Source organism: Onychomys torridus, chromosome 10 (assembly GCF_903995425.1).
Source record: "Onychomys torridus chromosome 10, mOncTor1.1, whole genome shotgun sequence".
In the NCBI taxonomy this organism is placed as follows: domain Eukaryota; kingdom Metazoa; phylum Chordata; class Mammalia; order Rodentia; family Cricetidae; genus Onychomys; species Onychomys torridus.
Genome location: NC_050452.1, coordinates 31,351,191 through 31,369,779, shown reverse-complemented (window position 1 = coordinate 31,369,779; position 18,589 = coordinate 31,351,191). Strand labels below are relative to the sequence as shown.

Below are 18,589 nucleotides of genomic sequence, written 5' to 3'. Positions count from 1 at the left end.
AGGAAGGAGAAGAAAATCCTTGGGAGAGCTGGGGTGTGACTGGGCAGCTAACAGTGCTGCTCCAGAGAATGCAAGGCCCTAGCAGCCCCCAGCATCCAACCCCAGCTCCACTAAAGAAAGGGAAGACAGGAAGAGGAGGAGAGGGGAGTGGAAGAGAGGAAAATGAGGGAGGGGTGGAGAAAAGGGAGGGGAGATGCCACCAGGAAAAAGCCAGAGGATGTGGCTTGAAAAAAAGACCTAGATTCCGATGGCCATTCGGGGTCTGTGTTGGCTCCACCAGGGCCCACTCCAGGGGCTCAGCGGAGAGAAACAGCTGCTTGGTACCCTGTACCAAGATGATAGAAGAGCTGGGAGGCCAGACAGAGATGACAGACAGCTAGTTCAACAACTCTGGAACCACTTCTGGTCCTGGAGCTCGGGGACCACCCGGGAGGAACATGTGACCAGGGTTTGAACCAAGCCATACAGCAGGAGTTGGGCCAACAAAGAAGAGAGGCACGCATCATCTGTGCCCAGCCACAACAGAATGGAGGCAATGGAAGGTGTCTGGCATCTCCCTTCATCACTTACTGCTAGCGTGTCCCACTGACTGGACCCAGTGGATGGTGATTGGGCACAGAACAAGACCATGACAGACAGGAGAAGTGAGGGCAAATAACCGCCCAAGGCTGGCTCTGTACCTCTGGTGAGCCTGGGACCTTAGCTGGAGACAGGAGTCAAAGGACCATGATGTCAAAGGAATCCATCCACTCCCTCTCCCCACACAAGAGTACTCACAAGGTTACACCCACCTGCTCCTCAGCCCAGACTCTGACATCACATGTTTGTCCACAGCTGCCAACAGCTTCCGCTCCGAGGATTCCAGCTGCTCTCTGAGAAGCCCCGTGTCCAAGTCTGGCCTGCTAGCTGCTTCTGGAAAGCATCCCTGCTCGTTGTCACTCTCCTCCACATCTCGGAATACCCAACATGTGTCAATCTTCACATCCACATTCATCACATCGAAGCCATCGCTGCTGGGAGCCCTGATGATGTAGCTGAAGTGCTTCTCGGTCTGTTCCTGGGCTGTTGGCTCCATCCCGGAAACATTTCATCAGCCCAGACTTAAGAAAAATAGAATGAGTCTGTAACATGGATTTTCTGGAAATGTTGAGGTGGCTACCATGCCTTTGGATTGTCCAGGAAAATGTCCCTTGAGGAGAACAAGGACAGGTAGATTATTCATGAGTGAGTAGCTTGGGTTTCATCCACACAAACGTCATGCAATACGAACAAGCAGCTCATTTTACAAGTTGGCGTGCTAGAACACACCAAGGCTACAATGAGGCTCAGACCAGTCAGATGGAATTAAATGCTTAGCAATGCACACAAAGAGGAAAAGAAAACCTTTCCAGGGAGTACCCCTCCTAGGTTCTTCAAAGCAAGCAAAGCTCATTCCAACCATAATGAATGAGGTTCTGTGGTTCTGTTTGAGTATACTACATACTTACCAAGGACCCACAGTCAGCCAGGAAGAGAAGATGGGAAATTAATGCCACATTGAGAGGTCTCTCACATCTACCTTGTCCGGTTGTCCTGGTGACCCTACAAGGTAGGCATCATCATGACCATTTTAGAGATGGTAAAATGGAGACCTCAGAAGGTGGAAGAACTTATCCAAGCCCTACAGATGGGAAGGAACAGCCAGGTCTGACCCACATCTGAGAGTGTATCTGCTAGCCCGGGAGTCATGGGAGTCATGAGATCAAGTGTGGAATGAAACTGGACTCTGGGCAGCAGACAAGTCCCTGAGAGCTCAGGGTTGGGGAAGGGATCCAGAGGATGAGAAAAGCAGGAATGGCAGGGAGCAGCAGGCAGGCCTGTGCAGAGATGCCTGGAGTGGAGGCACACCTCAGGTCACAGCCAATAGGAGAGAAGTGACTGGCCACATGGCACACAGAAGGAGCATGCTCACACCAGCGCTCAGGGTTCTTGGGCGTCTCGCTGTGAGCACAGGGCAGTCACAGCCATTAAGAGTCAAGGAAGGGGCTGCTCCAAGGGGACATCAAAGTTTATAGAGGGAAAGAGCTGAGGCCACCAACCACACCAGCGGCCAGCACTAGGCAGAGAGGTGAAAGGACAGAAGTATGACCATAAGAGGCTTTGCTTCCCCAGAAAATGATAAGAGGTGTTTCCATTCCTGTTTCTTAGTGCATTTTCCTCAGAGCACACAGATGTGTTCATCTCTGAAGTAGCGCCCCGTGAGACCTAAAGGAAACCTTATGTTCCCCTCCCCTACCTCTGCACATGGCCACACATTCAATCCCTCGCCATTTCCTGGTCTTTCTCAGACAATTGCCTCTTGCCATAAAGATGGGCATGTATTTTAACCCTTTGTGTAGACCCACTTAATGAAGCCAGGAGGTTACACAGCTAATGGGTGAACTTGGGGTGAGCCATTCTTGGTAGGAGCAGCCATGGTCTTGGGATGCAATGGGGTTTGGCTGGAAATCACACGTACCCCACCCTGAGCATCCTGCCTGCGCCCCTCTGGGTTGTTTAGGACACCCCTTACACTGGCCTCATGCTTCCCGACAAGGAAGCCAGTGGCTCTGTTTTCTACCTTTGCAGAGAGGCCTTCTGAGTTCCCAATAGTGATGTCTGGGGGAACGCAGGGCCAGGAGCTGCAGGTAAAGAGGTGCAGACGAGCTGGGCGGGTGGGCAGAATCAGCAATGTGGAACACTGGCCTTAAGGGACAGGAAGATGAACTTGAATCCTGGGTGTTGCGCCTGACTCCCTGGGTTTGAATCCTGTCTCAGGTATGGATCCAGACAAAGTACCGAGCATCTCACAAAAGGATCTCCAGGCACTGTGTAAGTACAGGCATCCGCATCCAGTGACGGAGTACGTGAGTGGATTCGCACAGCCTGCTCGGAGAGCCCAGTACATCCTCAAAGCTAGATACTGGCTTACTGGCTGCATGTGAGAGGCATAGTAATGCTTCCAGGCCCATGCTCTCAGCTATCTGGGCTGTGACCAGCCTTGTTGCTTAGCTGCTGCAGGCTACTGGGCAAGTGGCCAGCACCTTGCAAAATGATACCACACACAGTAAACAGTCCTCTCCCTCACCATGGGGAGGATTCCCCCAAGTACCTGTCATGTGAGCCCCAGAAACATCGGCCACAAGATGACACCTGCAGTGGGAAAATGGCTGCTCGTTGAAGGCAGCAAAGACCAAGAAATAGGTTCCTGAGAAACAGCCCTTCTTGCCCACAACAGCCCCATGACAGCTAGTTCTTCTTGGTGAATCACTAAGACTTAGGGGGAGAAGGGGTGGAGCTGGGTAGAGGGCTGGGCCTCTGGCTCCATTTTCCTTGAGGAACAGGCCTCAAGAGAGTGGCTGTAAGGACAGGGGGCCCAATGCCTTAGGAGACATGACTGAGAGATGGCCTCAGAAAGGACACATGACTGGAGCAGCCATCTTTAAACCTCAGCCCTGAGGTGAAGGGATATGGGGGGAGGGGGACACAGGTTTGGCCCTGGAGACCCAGTTCCTTCTATCAGAGTAGGGCTCTGCACACATGGGCTGGGGGTCTGCAGAAATCTCTAAGAGGTTCTTTTGACAATTTGGTAGAGGAAGAGGACACCAAAGTGCTTAGTGTGAAGTTTTCTGCTCCATGATGGGAGTTCCTTAACAAGCTGAGATTCAATATGAGAAATTAAAACAAACAAACAAACAAAAAACATTCCTATGGTGCTGGAAGCGCTGGGGAGCATCTCTTGGTGTCAACCCAGCTAGGGAATCCAAGAGAAATGGGGGCCATATAACCCTGACCTTTGGAAAGGAAGACAAGGGGGAAGCAGGCTACAACTCTCCAGGGAACAAGGCCTTGGTCTAGGGCCCTCAATTACACCAGAGCATCATAGTCCTTGCCCAGCCAGGGTAGGAAGTAACTCGGAGGGCCTCAGCCTGGGTGGACTCCATGTAGAGCTGAGCTAGGACACAAGCTCCGCCTCCTACACAGCACATGGCAATTCTACACTATGCTTAGCAGGGGCCCTTAAGTGCAAACTTCCCTGTGACCAGCTAGAGACGCAAAGTGAAGAGGACCTGGTAAGACATAGGTCTTTCAGCCTTAGGGGCACCCTCCACTTTAAAGCTGCAGGCCCCCAGTTCTCAGCTCAGCCTACCATCTGGCCCCAGCCCGGGCCTCTCTGCTTAGCCCCCATAGGCCACAAAAGTGACAGAATGGCCCAGAATCCTCAGCTTCTCTTCCTCCTTGAGATTGCACGTAACTGGCTTAGAGGACTCAGGTACCGAAGTGGCACCTTGTATTAAAAGACTTTGCAGGGTGGGCTAGGGTCCTCATCCTCCTAATGAGCCTGGGAGGAGGGTCATGGAAAATTCCACCTGCCTTCCTATCTACAGAAGAATGCAGCAGTGGCCTTGGAGATTGACTCTGTAGCTCTGCTCCCCTGGAAACCACACAAGTGTTAATCCATGACAAGAGCCTGGAGACTGTGCCTCGCTGGACCCAGGGCTGGAAAGAGGAGATGTGCACCTGTGGTACCATGCAGCTCTGTGGTTCTCTGAGCACCGTGGCTCTTAGCTAGGCGTGTTCCTAATGGGGACTTAGGTAGCGATGCCTAAGAGAGTGACAAGGAATTCTGGGTCATGGTAGAGACTGGGGCTGCTTGCACACCTGCCTGTGTGAGCTGCATTCTCTCAGACATGAACAGATTCCTGGGGGCAGAAGGAGTGGACACTGGCCCAGGCTGGGCAGTGGGGAGGTAACTCCTGGGAAGACCACCCCATGAGGGACTCAGATGCTTGCTCCAGCCAGCTGCTGTTGGCATGTCAGAGGTCCTGTGGAATGATGCAGGTCCATCTGTCCAGCCGTGGTCACAGAAGCTCTTCCATGAGGCATGGCCTGGGATCTGTAAGTTGTGTTCCTCAGAGTCACAAGAACACGGTTTGTCTGCAGCAGGGACATGACTGAGCTGGGAGTGCCCAGATGGGTCTGACTGCAGAGTTAAGGCCACCATCTCATAAGGTGTTGAGTGAAAAAAGCCAAGCAGTCAAGGAGGCTGCCCTCTCCCTCACAGTAGGTATGGACAGAGGTATAAGGGCCACACTCCAGAACAGCCCGCAGGGATTCTAGACATATGGTTGCAGGGACAGAGTGGCCAACTTCTCCATGATTCTCTGGGATGCCCCAGGATACCTGACCACAGAAGTCAGTTGAATAGTGCCCCCCCGTATCTCCTACCAAGGAAAGCAAGCATGCCTTCCATTTTCCTTACTGGTGCCCATATTCCTGCCACTCAATGACTCAGATGTTTCTGTTGTCAAAGACAGGTTCCTTGGAATTTAATTAAGCCACTGAGTATTGGTAAGTCCCAGAGGCTGGGCTTGTGGGTCATAGGCGTTTGGGGACTCGGATTTCAGCAGAGAATCAGCACTTCTGAGCCATCCTGGTGTGTTTGCTTCAAGCTTGAGACTTCACGTCTGCTGGGACGACCTTCTATCTGGACAGCCCCCTTCTGCACAGAGCACTGTCCTCACTACTCTGTCTTTGGATATGGCTTCCCTACAATTCAGGTCCCCGCTCCATGGTTCCCTCCATGGACCTGACCTGAACTCCAGTCATACTGTTTGCTTCCAGGAAATCATGGCGCCACCTATTCGGTCCAACAGCTACGCAGCAAGAGGTCGCATCTGGCCTGCTGGGACCATGTCACAACTCCCCTCACCACAAGCTCCTCCACACGGACTCACCATCATATCCTTCTTTCACTCTGTCGATCTGATGGTGAACGTTCTCCCTGCCCCGAGTGTGGGAGAGGATAGCCACGTAGGCGGATACCTTTTGGACGTGACCCACCTCACCTGCCCTAGGTTGATAGGAACATCCCAAATTTACTTCTCAGGGAATTTCCCCTGGAAGTCGGCTTCCAGCACCTAGTTTCCAGGGAACCTAGGGTGCACCACCCCCATCCTACCCTCTGTGCTCTGGGAAGGCCTCAACATCTGAGGAGATGATTCTACTCTCTCCCGAGGATCGTGGGCAGTGAAGGCTCTAATGGTAATTTTCTCTATGGTAGAAGGGTACCCCTGGCCTCAGACCTCTGAACTCAGAGGCTCTGGGTACTGCTCTAACAGCCTGAGCTCTTTTTTAGGATGCCCCTACAAATTACAACAGGCAGCTTGGGCCTGTTCTCTCAGTCCTCACTTCCCCCTGGCCTGTGGCACAGCCATTCTCTGGGACTTAGGCTGTCACACCTATAAGTGTGTTGGGGCCTTCAGTTTTCCTCAACAAATCTACAATCCTCAGGGCTCCCACACTGGCAACTCCAACTCTCTATTGCTGGCCCCCAGCTGCAAGTCCAGCTGTGCCTGGAGCCAAAGATTGTGTTGGTTGCTCTGGCAGACAGACTCCAGAAGGACACACTCAGTCAGTCCATGGAGATTTATGTACATAGGGCAGAGGGGGTGTCTGTATCCATCTAGGCACACACAGTGCCTTCAGGGAGGCACACAGCATGGGGGCAGGCCTTGCACCTATCCCCCAAGGCAGCAGCTCTCATGCCCTGGGTTTCAGCTAATTGCACTTAGATTCCTGCCATCCAGATCCATCTTTGTCCTTGGCTCTTGAAGATGCCACAGTGGGGACACTGGGGAGGTGCCCCATTGACTTGCAGAGTTCCATGGCAGAGGCTGGCCAGGTCCCCAGGCCTCCCCTTTAGGTGACTGTCAAATGTGCATAAGTTCTGTGTTCTGGCTCCAGACTCTGAATAGCTTGTTGCACTGTTAGATTTTGGTTTGAGTGAGGATGGGGCACCACGGGGACTCAGGTGATTCCAAAAGCTCTCTGGTTAGCCTGCAAGATCCAGAAACAGTTCAAAGGGAAACAAAAATCAAAGGTTAAGAAGTGCAGAAAGGGTCCTAGCATATCTTCAAGCCCCTGCCATCCTGACCTCGCAACAGTTGCCTCCTCCACAGCCCAGACAGAAGGAGCAGGATTTGGATAGCACTGGGGCATGATGTGAGCTGTCTCCCACACCTCAGGCCAGCCCTTCATTCTTTCCACATACAATGACCAGCCACTTTGTGCCTGGCCATGTCCCAGGTACTGGGGGATAGAAGATACCTAACCTAACCCCTTGTGGGCCAGTGTCAAAGTCAGGGACATCCCTAAGGACATTTGGTGGACCATCTAGGGATCTAGTGGGCCTCAGAGGCACCCTGGAGTTCAAGGACCCTCAGCCTAGGTTGGTTTCAAGGTTAAGACTCCAAAATTCAGAGGTTCTGGCAGATACCAGCCCATGGATGAGCACTCAGCATTTGGAGAATGTGGAGAGGCTGAGGTCCCAAAGTAGGAATTCAGGCTGAGAGCTAGGTGCTTGAGAACGAGGCCCAATAGTCAGGGCAGGACCAGATTCTGGGATGTCTTCATTCTTTGGGTCTCTGAATACAGTCTGACATCATAACTGGGCATGCAGTTTGAGATACAGAGGTGAGGAGCAGGGCACTTCTGGCTCCTGGACACTGTGCAGTCACGTCAGGATCTGACCCACCAGCCACTGGCCTGTCAACCTGCTAGTCCTTGAGCCTAAAAGGCCACTTGCTTTGAACCGTACAGGAGATGGGCACATGGCAACAGAGCAGGAACTAAGCCAGGCTGGAGAAAGCTTTGGGAATGGGACATAAACTCCTCTGTGGGTGAATGCCATGGGGCCTGTCTGTCTCAATAAGCCCCACATGTGTCTCTCCAGCAAGACCCCCAGGGACCCAGGACCACACAGCCCCCAAGGGGCCTAAGTGGAAGACTCCAGAACAAAGGTTGCCTTCCAGGCACCTCATCTCCCAGGGCACACAGCACAGCCAGGGAGGAGTCAGCCTCCTCTCTCAATCGGCTTTGCATCAGCCAATGGAAAGTAAAGGATACACACCCGAGTTCTCGGCGCATGGGAGTCGTCAAGGCCACAGAATAAACGCTAGTGAGAAAAACAAAAAAAGGAACAAAAACTATAACATAAGACCAAAAGAAAATGAAGAAAAAAGAAAAGAAAAGAAAAGAAAAAAAAAAAGATGTGAGAGATGTGGTATGGAATTCAGTGACAGTATCTTGTAAGAACTATGACACTAGAGGGCAGCAGAGAGAGGGGCAGAGGGAAGCAGACTGCTTGCTCCCTTATGTGCTTGGTGGGTTATCCCTGCACATTTATCAAGTGTCCCACCCACCCAGGCTGCCAGATGAGATCTATGCCATACACAGAGACTCTTGGGGAATAAAGGTAAGGCTGCACAGGGCAACACAAGGGAAGGCCCGCCCAAGGTCACGGCTGTGCTTCCCCGGTATGTGTTAGGATGGGCAGCAACAAGAGACACAGCCAGGCCTGCCTGTGGACAATTTCCTATGCTGGACAACATTCCCTACATCGTCCATTCCAAGAGATGTGTTAATATTTAAAACACTGTGTCCCTTTTACCAGTCAACTTTAGAAAAAAAACACTGCTGTGAAAATAAGCTTTCAAAGACAGAAAAGTCCTATCAGTTAGTTCAAAAGAATTTTTTTTTTCCTTAATCTACTCGTAACTTGCCCCATTCCAAAACAGAATCACCAGTCTTCAGAGGAAACACATCTGTCTGTCATTTGAGAATATTAAAAAATAGCCTCCACCAAACAAGGTCGTAGTTTCCTATGTTGTCTGTAGAGAAAAATGGAAAACTCACTAACAGCCACCACTTTCTTCTGTGGGATCTCTAGGATCGATCAATCCATCGATCCAGAGCTACGAGAGGCTTCTGTGATCTTGGAGCCCTTCTTGTTCTCTACATGGGGAAACTGAGGCTCAGAAGGAGGAGCGTTTGGTGAGACCACCCAATAGACTGTGGGTAAGAAGAGTCTGGTCTTGGAAGGAGGGATCAGCCATAAGCCACAGTTGATGGGACCAAAGTTTCCCATGATCACTGGCAGGGGTGACTGGGAGGAGCTACAGGTGACAGTTATGCCCAGTGAGCACCCCTAGTCATGTGGCCAGCCAGCAATCCACCAGTCGAGTTAGTCTCTCCTTCTGCATATTTGACCTGTGTCATACCCTTCTGGGAAGGTGGAGGCAGACCAGTCCACAAATCAGCTCTGAGAAAGTTTGAGAGATCAGAACAACAATCTAAGCGACAACCCTGTGCTTCCCCATGGAGGCATAGCCAGTGTCCCTGCCCAGCCTGAGTTCTGACAGTATTGTATGTGCATATGTACGTGTGTCTGTGTGCACGTGGGCTCACACGTGTGTGGGTGTGCATGCATGTGTGTAGGGCAGAGGACAACTTCAAGTTTCATTCCTTAGGCACTGTCCTCTTCGGTCTTTTGAGCCAGGATCTCTCACTGGCCAAGAACTCACCAGTTAGGCCGAACTATCCAACCAGCCAGTCCCAAGACTGCCTGTCTCCACCTCCACAGCACTGGGTTTATAACTGTGCACCACCACACCCAGCTATTTTTTGATGTGAGTTATGGGGATCAAACACAGGTCCTCACATTCGCAAAGCAAGCACTTTACGGTCTGAGCCATCTTCCAACCCCTCATTTTTAACATTTAATTGGCAACAGGCCCTGAGGCCGTGTTTGGACCAGTTATTGTCCTATCTGGCTGTGACCCTCACAGTGTCTGTGGATGGAAAAGCAGGCAAAGTCCACCGCCCCCACCCCCACCCCACCCCTCTAATAGACTCCTTCCTATCACCCAGGGAGGAAAAGGCACTCAACTTCAGAGCAGTAAGAAGCCTCCCTTTGACAGCCCCAGAATCTCAGGTTGTCCTGAGCCCAGGCATGGAGACAAAGCGTTCTCAGCTGGTTCAGCCTGACAATGCCCTTGGGATTTCCCAGCAGCCCTAGAGGGATGAGGAGGGCTGGGCACCTGCCAGACGGGGACTCTAGGATCTAGAACAGCCACACAAGGGTCCCCAGAAGGGACTCAGGGAGCTGGTGGGAGAACCCAGCCACTGCCTAGACACAGACCTCTGGCGCCCCCTGCAGGCACACCCAGCTATGGCACCTGGAGACTCCATACAGACTGAGACTGGTGATTGCCCTGTGACTCACCTTCTCAGGGAAAAAGGAAGGGACACACCTGCCCTACACGGTCTCGAGGGGTGTTCCTCCTCTCCCCCTTCCTCCATATGTATTATTTGACAACCACCAGGAAGGCTGCCCCCACTTATGAAGAGCCCCAAATTCTGCTGTCCAATGACTTCCAGCGACTGGTGCCAGTTTGGTGCCTGCGATGTTTCTGCCCTGAAGTGGCCTTTCTCTTTCTTTTGGGCTTTCTACATATCCCCCTTTAGGATCCAGACAGGGTCTTCTTCTCAGGCACACTAGCCTTCACACACACACACACACACACACACACACACACACACACACTCAAAGCAGGCTGGGTCAGAAGGGTATCCTCACCACCCCACAGAGGTGAGGCTGACCTTACTGCCTTGCTCTGTGACATAAGCTATGCAAATATGACTTCTCCCTGAACTTGTCTGAGACCATCCCACTTGGAGGAAGAAGTGAGTGAAATTCCACCCTTGTCCTCAAAGAATGCAGAGTCGGCAGATGTCATCACAGGAAATGACAACGGTCTCAGCAAAGCCACCTTGCCTGTGTGGTCCTGAACTAGCTTCGAGTCTGCCTAAGGCAGCAGCATGGGGTGACCTCCAGCATCCACAGACATGCTTGCTGTCTCTCCTGTTATGGCTAACACTGATCACCAACTCCATACACTCCAGAATCAGCTGGGAGACACACGCCTTGGAGCACATGTGTAAAGTGTTTTCTTGAGTGGGTTAACTGAAGTCCACAGACCTACCCTAAATGTAGGGGATACCATTGGCTGGGGTAATCCTAAGGACTGGAGAGATGGCTCAGTGAGCAAAGCGCTTGCCCAAGTAGAGGGTTGGAATTCAAATCCCCAACGCCTACATGGAAGCCAGGCTGATGTGGCAGCCAGCCTGTAATCCCAGTGTTATGGTGGAAGGGTCAGAACATCCCCCAGAGCAAACTGGCTAGCTAGACTAGCCAGAAATGCTGAGCCCCACGTCAAGCAAGAGATACTGCCTCAGTACCTAAGCTTGAGTGTCACAGACAGACGAAGATACCTAACATCAACTCTGGCCTTCATGAGCATGTAAACAAACATGCACACGCACCTGCACATGCACCCACACCTGTGAACATGCATACCACACACACACACACACACACACACACACACACACAAACACACACACAAACACATACACACACACACACACACACACACACACACACACACACAGAGGAGAGAATAACCTGAGCACCGGCCTTTACTTCCCTTTGCTTCCTCCACTGCAGGCAGAACACAGACAGCTGCCTCACCTTCCCAACCATGATGGGCTGTATCCCCTTGATCTCTGAGCCCGAATAAGCCCCTCCCCCTTTAAGAAGCTTTCATGGGGTATCTGATCACAGCAATGAAGAAAAAATAACTAATACACTTTCCTTCCTGGAAAAGGTCAGTGTCCTTGTCCACTTTGGCCTTAATCGCATCACCCTAAATTAGTCCTAAGCACATGGGGACCCATGGATTAAGCCAGCTTCACTGGCTTCCTGCATAGGAGCATCACTGAGAGTGAATGAATCCATGGGACATGGGTGATGACTGGTTTTGAGGCATGACAGCCTCATCACAGGATTAACGTAATTCTTTTCTCTCTAAGGTCACCTCATGCTTCCTAGTGAGGAGGCAGCAGGGGCATTGGAGGGGTAGGTTGTGGAACACACACATACATACAAATGTGCACTCACATGCATACACACATACACACACACACACACACACACACACACACACACACACATACACACATGGCACGGGGAACCCAGCTGCAGTGTGGCAGCCACTGAGGAGGCAGTAATTTTGCCTGAGAGCCTGTGGGGACCTTAGATTTCTTGAGGGGATTTGGAGGAATGGAAAGCCTGAGATTTCATCCTGAAATCGGCAGATATCTGCATATAACCCAGTCCTGAGGTGTCAGCACTCCCAGCCACCTACCTTTTCCTCCAGCTCCTTCAGCTGGCGCCTCTGCAGTTCCAGCTTGCCCTCCAGCTCCCGGATTTTCTGAAACACATGAAGTCATGTGTCAGACAAAGACTCCCAAGTCCCAAGCCTGACTGTTGTCTTTTATGGTGGTCCAGCATAGAAATCGTGAAGGATGGACACAAAGGACAGCCAATCCCCCAGAGGAACACTCTCTTCTGACTTATTACAGATGAATGGGTTTCACCTCTTTGTGAAGTCCATGAACTGCTCATGTCCGCACTCATATAATGAGAGCTGAGCCAGGGCACCGAGTCTCCCAGCAGCATGAATATCATGGATTGGAGTGGCCTTAATCACTCACATGTCCAACAGCCAGGAAGCTGGGCCTGGGGACTATGAGCAAGGAGAAGGGCCTAGAGGTAGTGCTGGCAGCAGCCATGCTGTGTACCCATTGACACACCTCATGGGGATGCCATGAGGTAGCTGGAGGCTATGCAGTGTAGGGAGCATGCCTTCCGACAAAGCTCCGTGTAGCTCATCTCTACCGCTTCTCTTTCCTCAGCTGTCATCAGGGTTCTGGAACCTTCTTTCCTCTGCTCAGCATCATGTGACCCTCACAGAGGCTGAAGTCCCCCAAGAAGTAACCAGTCAAGTTCCTAGACTGATTCTCAAGCTCTTGGCCATCCCAAACCCAGCAGCAGAGAGATGCTAAGCCAGCATGATCCCTGTGCATCAGGTTGCAGTATAGAGAGTGTTGGAGGAAGGTGGAAGAAATGCCTTTGTTTTATGTGTACATTTCAGCCAATGAAAAGATCAAGTTTGCTGTCTATACAGCACCTAAGTGTCTCATGTTTCCCCAGCCACCAAGGAGGGAATGCCTTCCACTCTGTGACAGGCACCCATGGGAAAAGATGCTACGCCTACAGAACCTCCTCAGCCAGCAACTCTCCACTCACAGGGTACCTGATGTCCATCAAGTGCCAGCGGGGCATCAGGGGCCCCGGGTATACCGGAGGCACAAGACAGGGACATGACACTGTGGGGGCCAGTACCTGCTGGGCCTGCTGCAGCAGCTCCATTCGTTCCCGCAGGATCTGGCTGTCGAACTCCCGGCTCTGACGTAGGAGCTGTCTGCGTACCTTCTCTACAGCTGCCTGGAGGTCCTCGCGCTGGCTGGCACTCAGCGCCTCGCTGGCTCTTCTCCCCGGCTCCTGCTGCAGCGCATTGTACAAGGTGGCCTCCAGGTCCTGGATTTTCTGCATGGCCCAAACCACAGACAGTTGAGGTTACGAAAAGGTAAACCATCGTCATTATCGGGAGGCTGATGCTGCCAGAGTCCACGCTAGGAAGGGAGTGTTGGCATGCAGGGTCCAGGAGAGCAGCAAGTGTGTGACTTGACAGGGGGACCTCCCCATGCTGTCCCTGTGATGCTTACTGATCAGTGCTTCACTCCCTAATGCTGTGACCCTTTAATACAGTTCTTCATGCTGTGGTGACCACCCAGCCATAAAATTATTTTCACTGCTACTTCATAACTGCAATTTTGCTACTGCTATGAGTCATAATATTTTTAGAGATAGAGGTTTGACAAATGGGTCATGGCCTACAAGTTGAGAACCTCTAGTTCAGGGTTTGAATCCTTTGGGAAGCAACATCAGATCCCCTGCTGGGAACCCCACAGTTACCTTACCATGGTGCCTAGGAGAAAACTGTCTTTCTCCTGCTTCCACAAAGCCCTCCACCCCCTGCTAAGAAACATCACAAGACCCTCTGGTTTCCATCTGATGGAACCCATCCCACTAGGAGGCAGATCAGCCCAGAGAAGGCTCCACAAGCCCCACCACCTACAGCATTGTTCTGACTTCCTAGACAGATCCTAGCTCTGTTGGGTCATGATGATTTAGCCATAGACATTACCACCTTCTCCCCCAGGGCCACCTTGGCCCTGTGCAAAGCAGAAGGCAGAACAGTGGGATTCCATATGGCCTCTGTCGGGGCTCCACATGGCACAGGAGCTATGTGACTTCTGGCTCACCCCTCTCCATTCAGCAACCAAGTTTCTCAGAGATCCTCTGGTGGCCAGCTTCCAGACTGGCCCCCACCTCCATACCTGGCTCCTACTGTGGGCCTGCCCTATCTCACCCACTTCTCACTCCACATCATAACTAAGGGAGACAGGCATGCATCCAATGCCTTCCCTTCCCCAGACTGGAGACAGGAGGTGAGCAGTTACTGACCAGGCTCAAAGTGAATCTGGTGCCATATGAGAACTGTCTGGAATCTCATAAGACGGAATTCCCTCTGGGTGCATGCTGCCCGCTCTCAGCTTAGTGCACTTTTCAGGGATGAATGTAACATCTACAGGGACCAGGATCATCAAGGCAGGGATATTTTCCAAAAGCCAGCATGCCCAAGATTCTAAGCTTGTCTGCACATGATCCTCAGAAGATGATTGGGCACCAGCTGCTCTGTGAGAGGCCCTGGTGAGCCACAGTGTTTGGCAATGGCTGGCCTCCACTGTGACCGTGGGAGTTCTTTAGAATCAGGACCCTCAGCTTTCCAGCTAATCTACCTCCCCATTGGGGCAGCTAAGTTCTTGCAGCTTCCCTGAGGGGTTTCCTTCGGACCAGTTAAACATGCTTGGAAGGTAGTGCTGGACAGAGGGGGTGTGTTCTTCATGGCTGTTTATAAAGATCAAAACTGGATGAGGTTGAGGAAGAATCAAAATGAAGAAACGGGCAGATGATCCAGAGCACAGATGAGCATGTCTTCAGTCACTCATTGCCCTCCATGCTGGTGTCAGCCACATCACGTGATAAGAAACAGGTGTGACAGGGGAAGATGCTGCTGGATGGTGAGTGTTGACCGTCTACTTGGTTTGTGAAGCACTGGGGAATCAGTGAATCCCATCTCTGGGTGTTTGTGACAGCACTCCCAGAGACACAGTCCTGGGGGTCTGACCTCATCAATGGGATAATTCCCTGGATGGGCTCTAATATGATGGCATTACTGAGAGGTGGTGGCAGGGAGGAGGTGGGACCAGGCTGGAGGATGTGTCTAGAGGCGGGTTCTTCCAGCTGTATCTTGCCTTGGCCCTTTCCTATGCCTCCTTTTCTCTGCTTCCTGGCTCCCATGACATGAACTGTTTTGTTTCAGCACCTTGAAATGAGGAGCCAAGGGAAATCCTTCCTGTAAAACTGTCAGGTTTCCAGTCTCCGTGATGCGAAAAGCCACAAACACAGCTGTGTCTCGTAAGATTCACTTTTGCAGGAGTTGCCTCTGAGCTATCACAGTGAGGTGGGCTAGCCTCTGCCTCCATGTTTCCTTACCCACTCTGAATGTCTTAACTACAATCTAGGCAAAGGTTCGCTTGAGCTCTGTAGAAGACACCAGCTGCTTCCTAGGTAGAGTAGCACCGACTCTCCCTCCACCATGGGGACATCTTGGAAATGTCCACAACCTCACTCGAGACGCCCCTACCCACCCACCCACAAGGAAAAACAACTCTTAGTGCCAGGGACTTGGGGATCTGAGTGTAAGGTCATCTGAACCTGAATCTCAAACTCCAGGAAGCCCAGACTCTTTTGAGAACCCCACAGTGTTTCACAGGATTTTAAAACTCTCCCCATTTGCTCTGGTGCACCTGGAACATCTGGCACATCTGGCCACCTCTTGCTGCCTCACTCTCTGTTCTTTTAGGACCATCTCCTTTTCCTACCTATGAGGAAATCTGCTTTTGGATTTTTACTTTTGAAGAGGGTCTGGGATTCACTACATAGTGGAGGAAGATACTGAACTTCTGAGTCTCCTGCCTACACCTGTGTGCTGGGACTACAGACAGATGCCATCATGTCTGGCTTATGCTGTACTGGGGATTGAACGGGCCTTGTGTATGCTAGGCAAGTACTCAACTGACTGAGCTACATCACCAGCGCCCCCCGCTGGAATTTTAAGGATAAACATTTATATATATACATTTATGACTCAAAAAGCCTTTTCTCTTTCAGGTCAAATGATTGCTAGTTTAGTAAACTAGTTTAAAAAAAAAAACTCAAGTTTACAGACTCTTTGTAAAAACCACAGTTCATCTGGAACACCTGACTGCTTGCTGGCCATTCCAGCCATGGGTGCAGAGGGCACAGCATTGTACCCTGAAGCTTGGGGTGCTGCCTGCAGGGAACAGCCTCTAAGGCTGAGAGGAGAAAGCCAAAGTGTCAAACCCACTTCTGGTCCTACCAGGTAGGCCTGGTCAAGGGCTTCCTTCCTGTAATCCAGTTCCTGCTCCAGGTAGCCCTTCTGCTTGCTGAACAAGTCCTAGAAGAGAAGGAGAATCATGAGGAGCCCGGCCAGAGCAAGTCAACAGCAGGGAGGCTCTGAATCTACCCACTAGTGATTCGAGGACAGGGGATGAGAAGCCCTCAACTGCCTTGTGTCAACTCCCTGCAGAACCCTCACTGCCCTGACCTGCCTGGACTGCCCATGAGAACCCTGATCTCTTCTTGGGTATCTGGTAACAAGGAGGGGAACCTCACATGCAGCCTACATCACAGCTCACATCCTAGGAGTCCCAAGTCCCTGTGCTGTGGCCTGGAGCCTCCAAAGACTGTCTTATACTTCTCAGGTGCAGCTCATCCCCTTTGCCAAGCTGTGTCCCACACCTCCCTCCTATGGATCTCACTGTTAAATACTCCCTCACAAAGCTCTCTGGTTCCCTCTCCAGAGGCCTCTTCTGAGTAGACTGCATTTCCCATTCTACACCCATGAGGGCTTAGAGCCAGAACTCACATTGCAGCCCCTGTATTTTATAGATGAGGAAACAGAAGGCCAAGGAGGTCGATGCCACATCCATGGTGCCACTGATGAAGAGGTGACTAGAAATGCAGGTTCCAAGGCCTGTCTAGGGCTCTCCCGACACTAGGTGGCTGCTTTGGCTCTATGTGACAGCCCTCTACTGAGCTCTCGAGTGAACTCAGAATACAAACTGGTCTTAGATGGCTTCAGAGCCAGATCTTCTAGAACGGCTTCTCTCACCTCCCTAAGTTGAGGACAATGTCTCCCCCAAGTAGAGCTGCTCATGGGCATAACACTCCTCATGGCCGCAATCTAGCCAGTTTTGCATTAAAGTACCCAGTATACAGACAGGCAGTGGTGGCACATGCCTATAATCCCGGCACTCGGGAGGCAGAGCCAGGCAGATCTCCGTGAGTTCGAGGCCAACCTGGTCTACAGAGCAAGATCCAGGACAGGCACCAAAACAACACAGAGAAACCCTGTCTTGAAGAAACAAAACAAAAATTCCCAGTGTACAACCAAAGAAGACCACTCCAGGTTCCCCCAGCTATCTTGCAAAGACTCCAGCTGTATGTGTGTCTGCCAAGGCCCCCAGACAAGAACCTGTATGCCATGCTGTGTCTCTAACCTTCTCAAGCTGCACTCATGTGACTGTGAGCCCAGGATTTGGCACGAGGTCAGAAATAAGTGTAAGTTGAAAACTGGGTGAGCAGAAAAGGAAGAGAATGGAGATGTCTCAGAGGACCTCCAAGGGCTGAAGAACTACTATGGTGCTGAGTGTCGTGTCCCCCCCCCAAAGTCAAAAACGCCTGAGTTCTCCATTCTGCCCCCTGACCCAGGTGCTGGGATCTTTACCTTCTCCTTCTCCAGGTCCATCATCTTCTGGGTGAGGGCTGCCTCTGTTCCTTCTATCTGCTTCAGCCACTAGAAAACAGCAGTACAGGAAGACATAGGCAAGTAAGCAGGGGCACTGGGGGTCAGAGGGACTGGGCCTTGTAGCCTATACAGGTATTTGCTCAGGATGAGGAGTGATGCACATTCACAGAGCTGAGTGTGTACATGGCTGTGGCTGTGTGTGCACCATCAGGGCTGTGTTTAAAGTAGGTGCATGGGTGGACAGGAGCTGGAAGGCCTTGTGTGTCATCCATGTGACCCCCACTGACCCTCTCATGCCCATCCCAAGGGAAGGCAGCAACTCTACTATTTGTCTGGTGAAGACATGAAGGTTTCCTCAAGTCTCTTGTCCATATCACACAGCTGTGGACTAGGGTATACTACCCAGATTGCAGGACTGGGAAGCCACTCCCGTGATACTTCCAAGGTGTGCTGTGAGAGCAAGATGCAGAAAGGAGCTAGATACATGCATGTAGGCTGGAGATACAAGGGTATGAAGGTGGACAAGAGCCGGGAGGACCCTCAGACATGCCAGTGACCACATGAGGCACACACCTGATGGCTATAATATATCCTGTCTTATGTCTGGGCAGATGTTGGTACACGGTGTGTCCCTGTCACTAAGTGAACTTTGGGGATGGGTAAGAGTGTCAAAGGCACCCAGGAATATTCAGGTTACACTGATTTGACATTGAATATGAATGATGACTTTGACCTTCTAGTTGTGACACCCTGCAATCTGCCCTGGTGACTTCATGCCTCTTTCCAGACTACAGTTTCCCATAGCTTCCCAGGACTCACTGATTTCTTCCTCCTCCGGCCACAACTCTGAGGTCCAACTTATTAAC

At 51.5% G+C, this 18,589-nt stretch overlaps 1 protein-coding gene across 7 annotated transcripts in view; it reads right to left on the bottom strand.

The window, feature by feature from the left end:
* Positions 1–912: 912 nt before the first annotated feature.
* Positions 913–18,589, bottom strand: part of Jakmip1 (janus kinase and microtubule interacting protein 1) — a 123,799-nt gene continuing 106,122 nt past the window's right edge. Inside the window, exons 17-24 of one of the 7 annotated variants that reach the window (XM_036201663.1) lie at positions 17,703–17,771; positions 16,281–16,370; positions 13,109–13,312; positions 12,069–12,134; positions 7,927–7,975; positions 4,681–4,998; positions 1,488–1,581; positions 1,124–1,189 (exon numbers count right to left, since the gene is read on the bottom strand). In XM_036201663.1, the coding sequence (XP_036057556.1) occupies positions 1,526–1,581; positions 4,681–4,998; positions 7,927–7,975; positions 12,069–12,134; positions 13,109–13,312; positions 16,281–16,370; positions 17,703–17,771 (852 nt within the window). In that variant the 3' untranslated portion in view covers positions 1,124–1,189; positions 1,488–1,525. Of the gene's footprint in view, positions 1,190–1,487; positions 1,582–4,680; positions 6,859–7,926; positions 8,007–12,068; positions 12,135–13,108; positions 13,313–16,280; positions 16,371–17,702; positions 17,772–18,589 lie in introns of those variants that run through there. The other 6 variants (XM_036201661.1, XM_036201662.1, XM_036201664.1 and 3 more) reach the window with 6 other exon arrangements.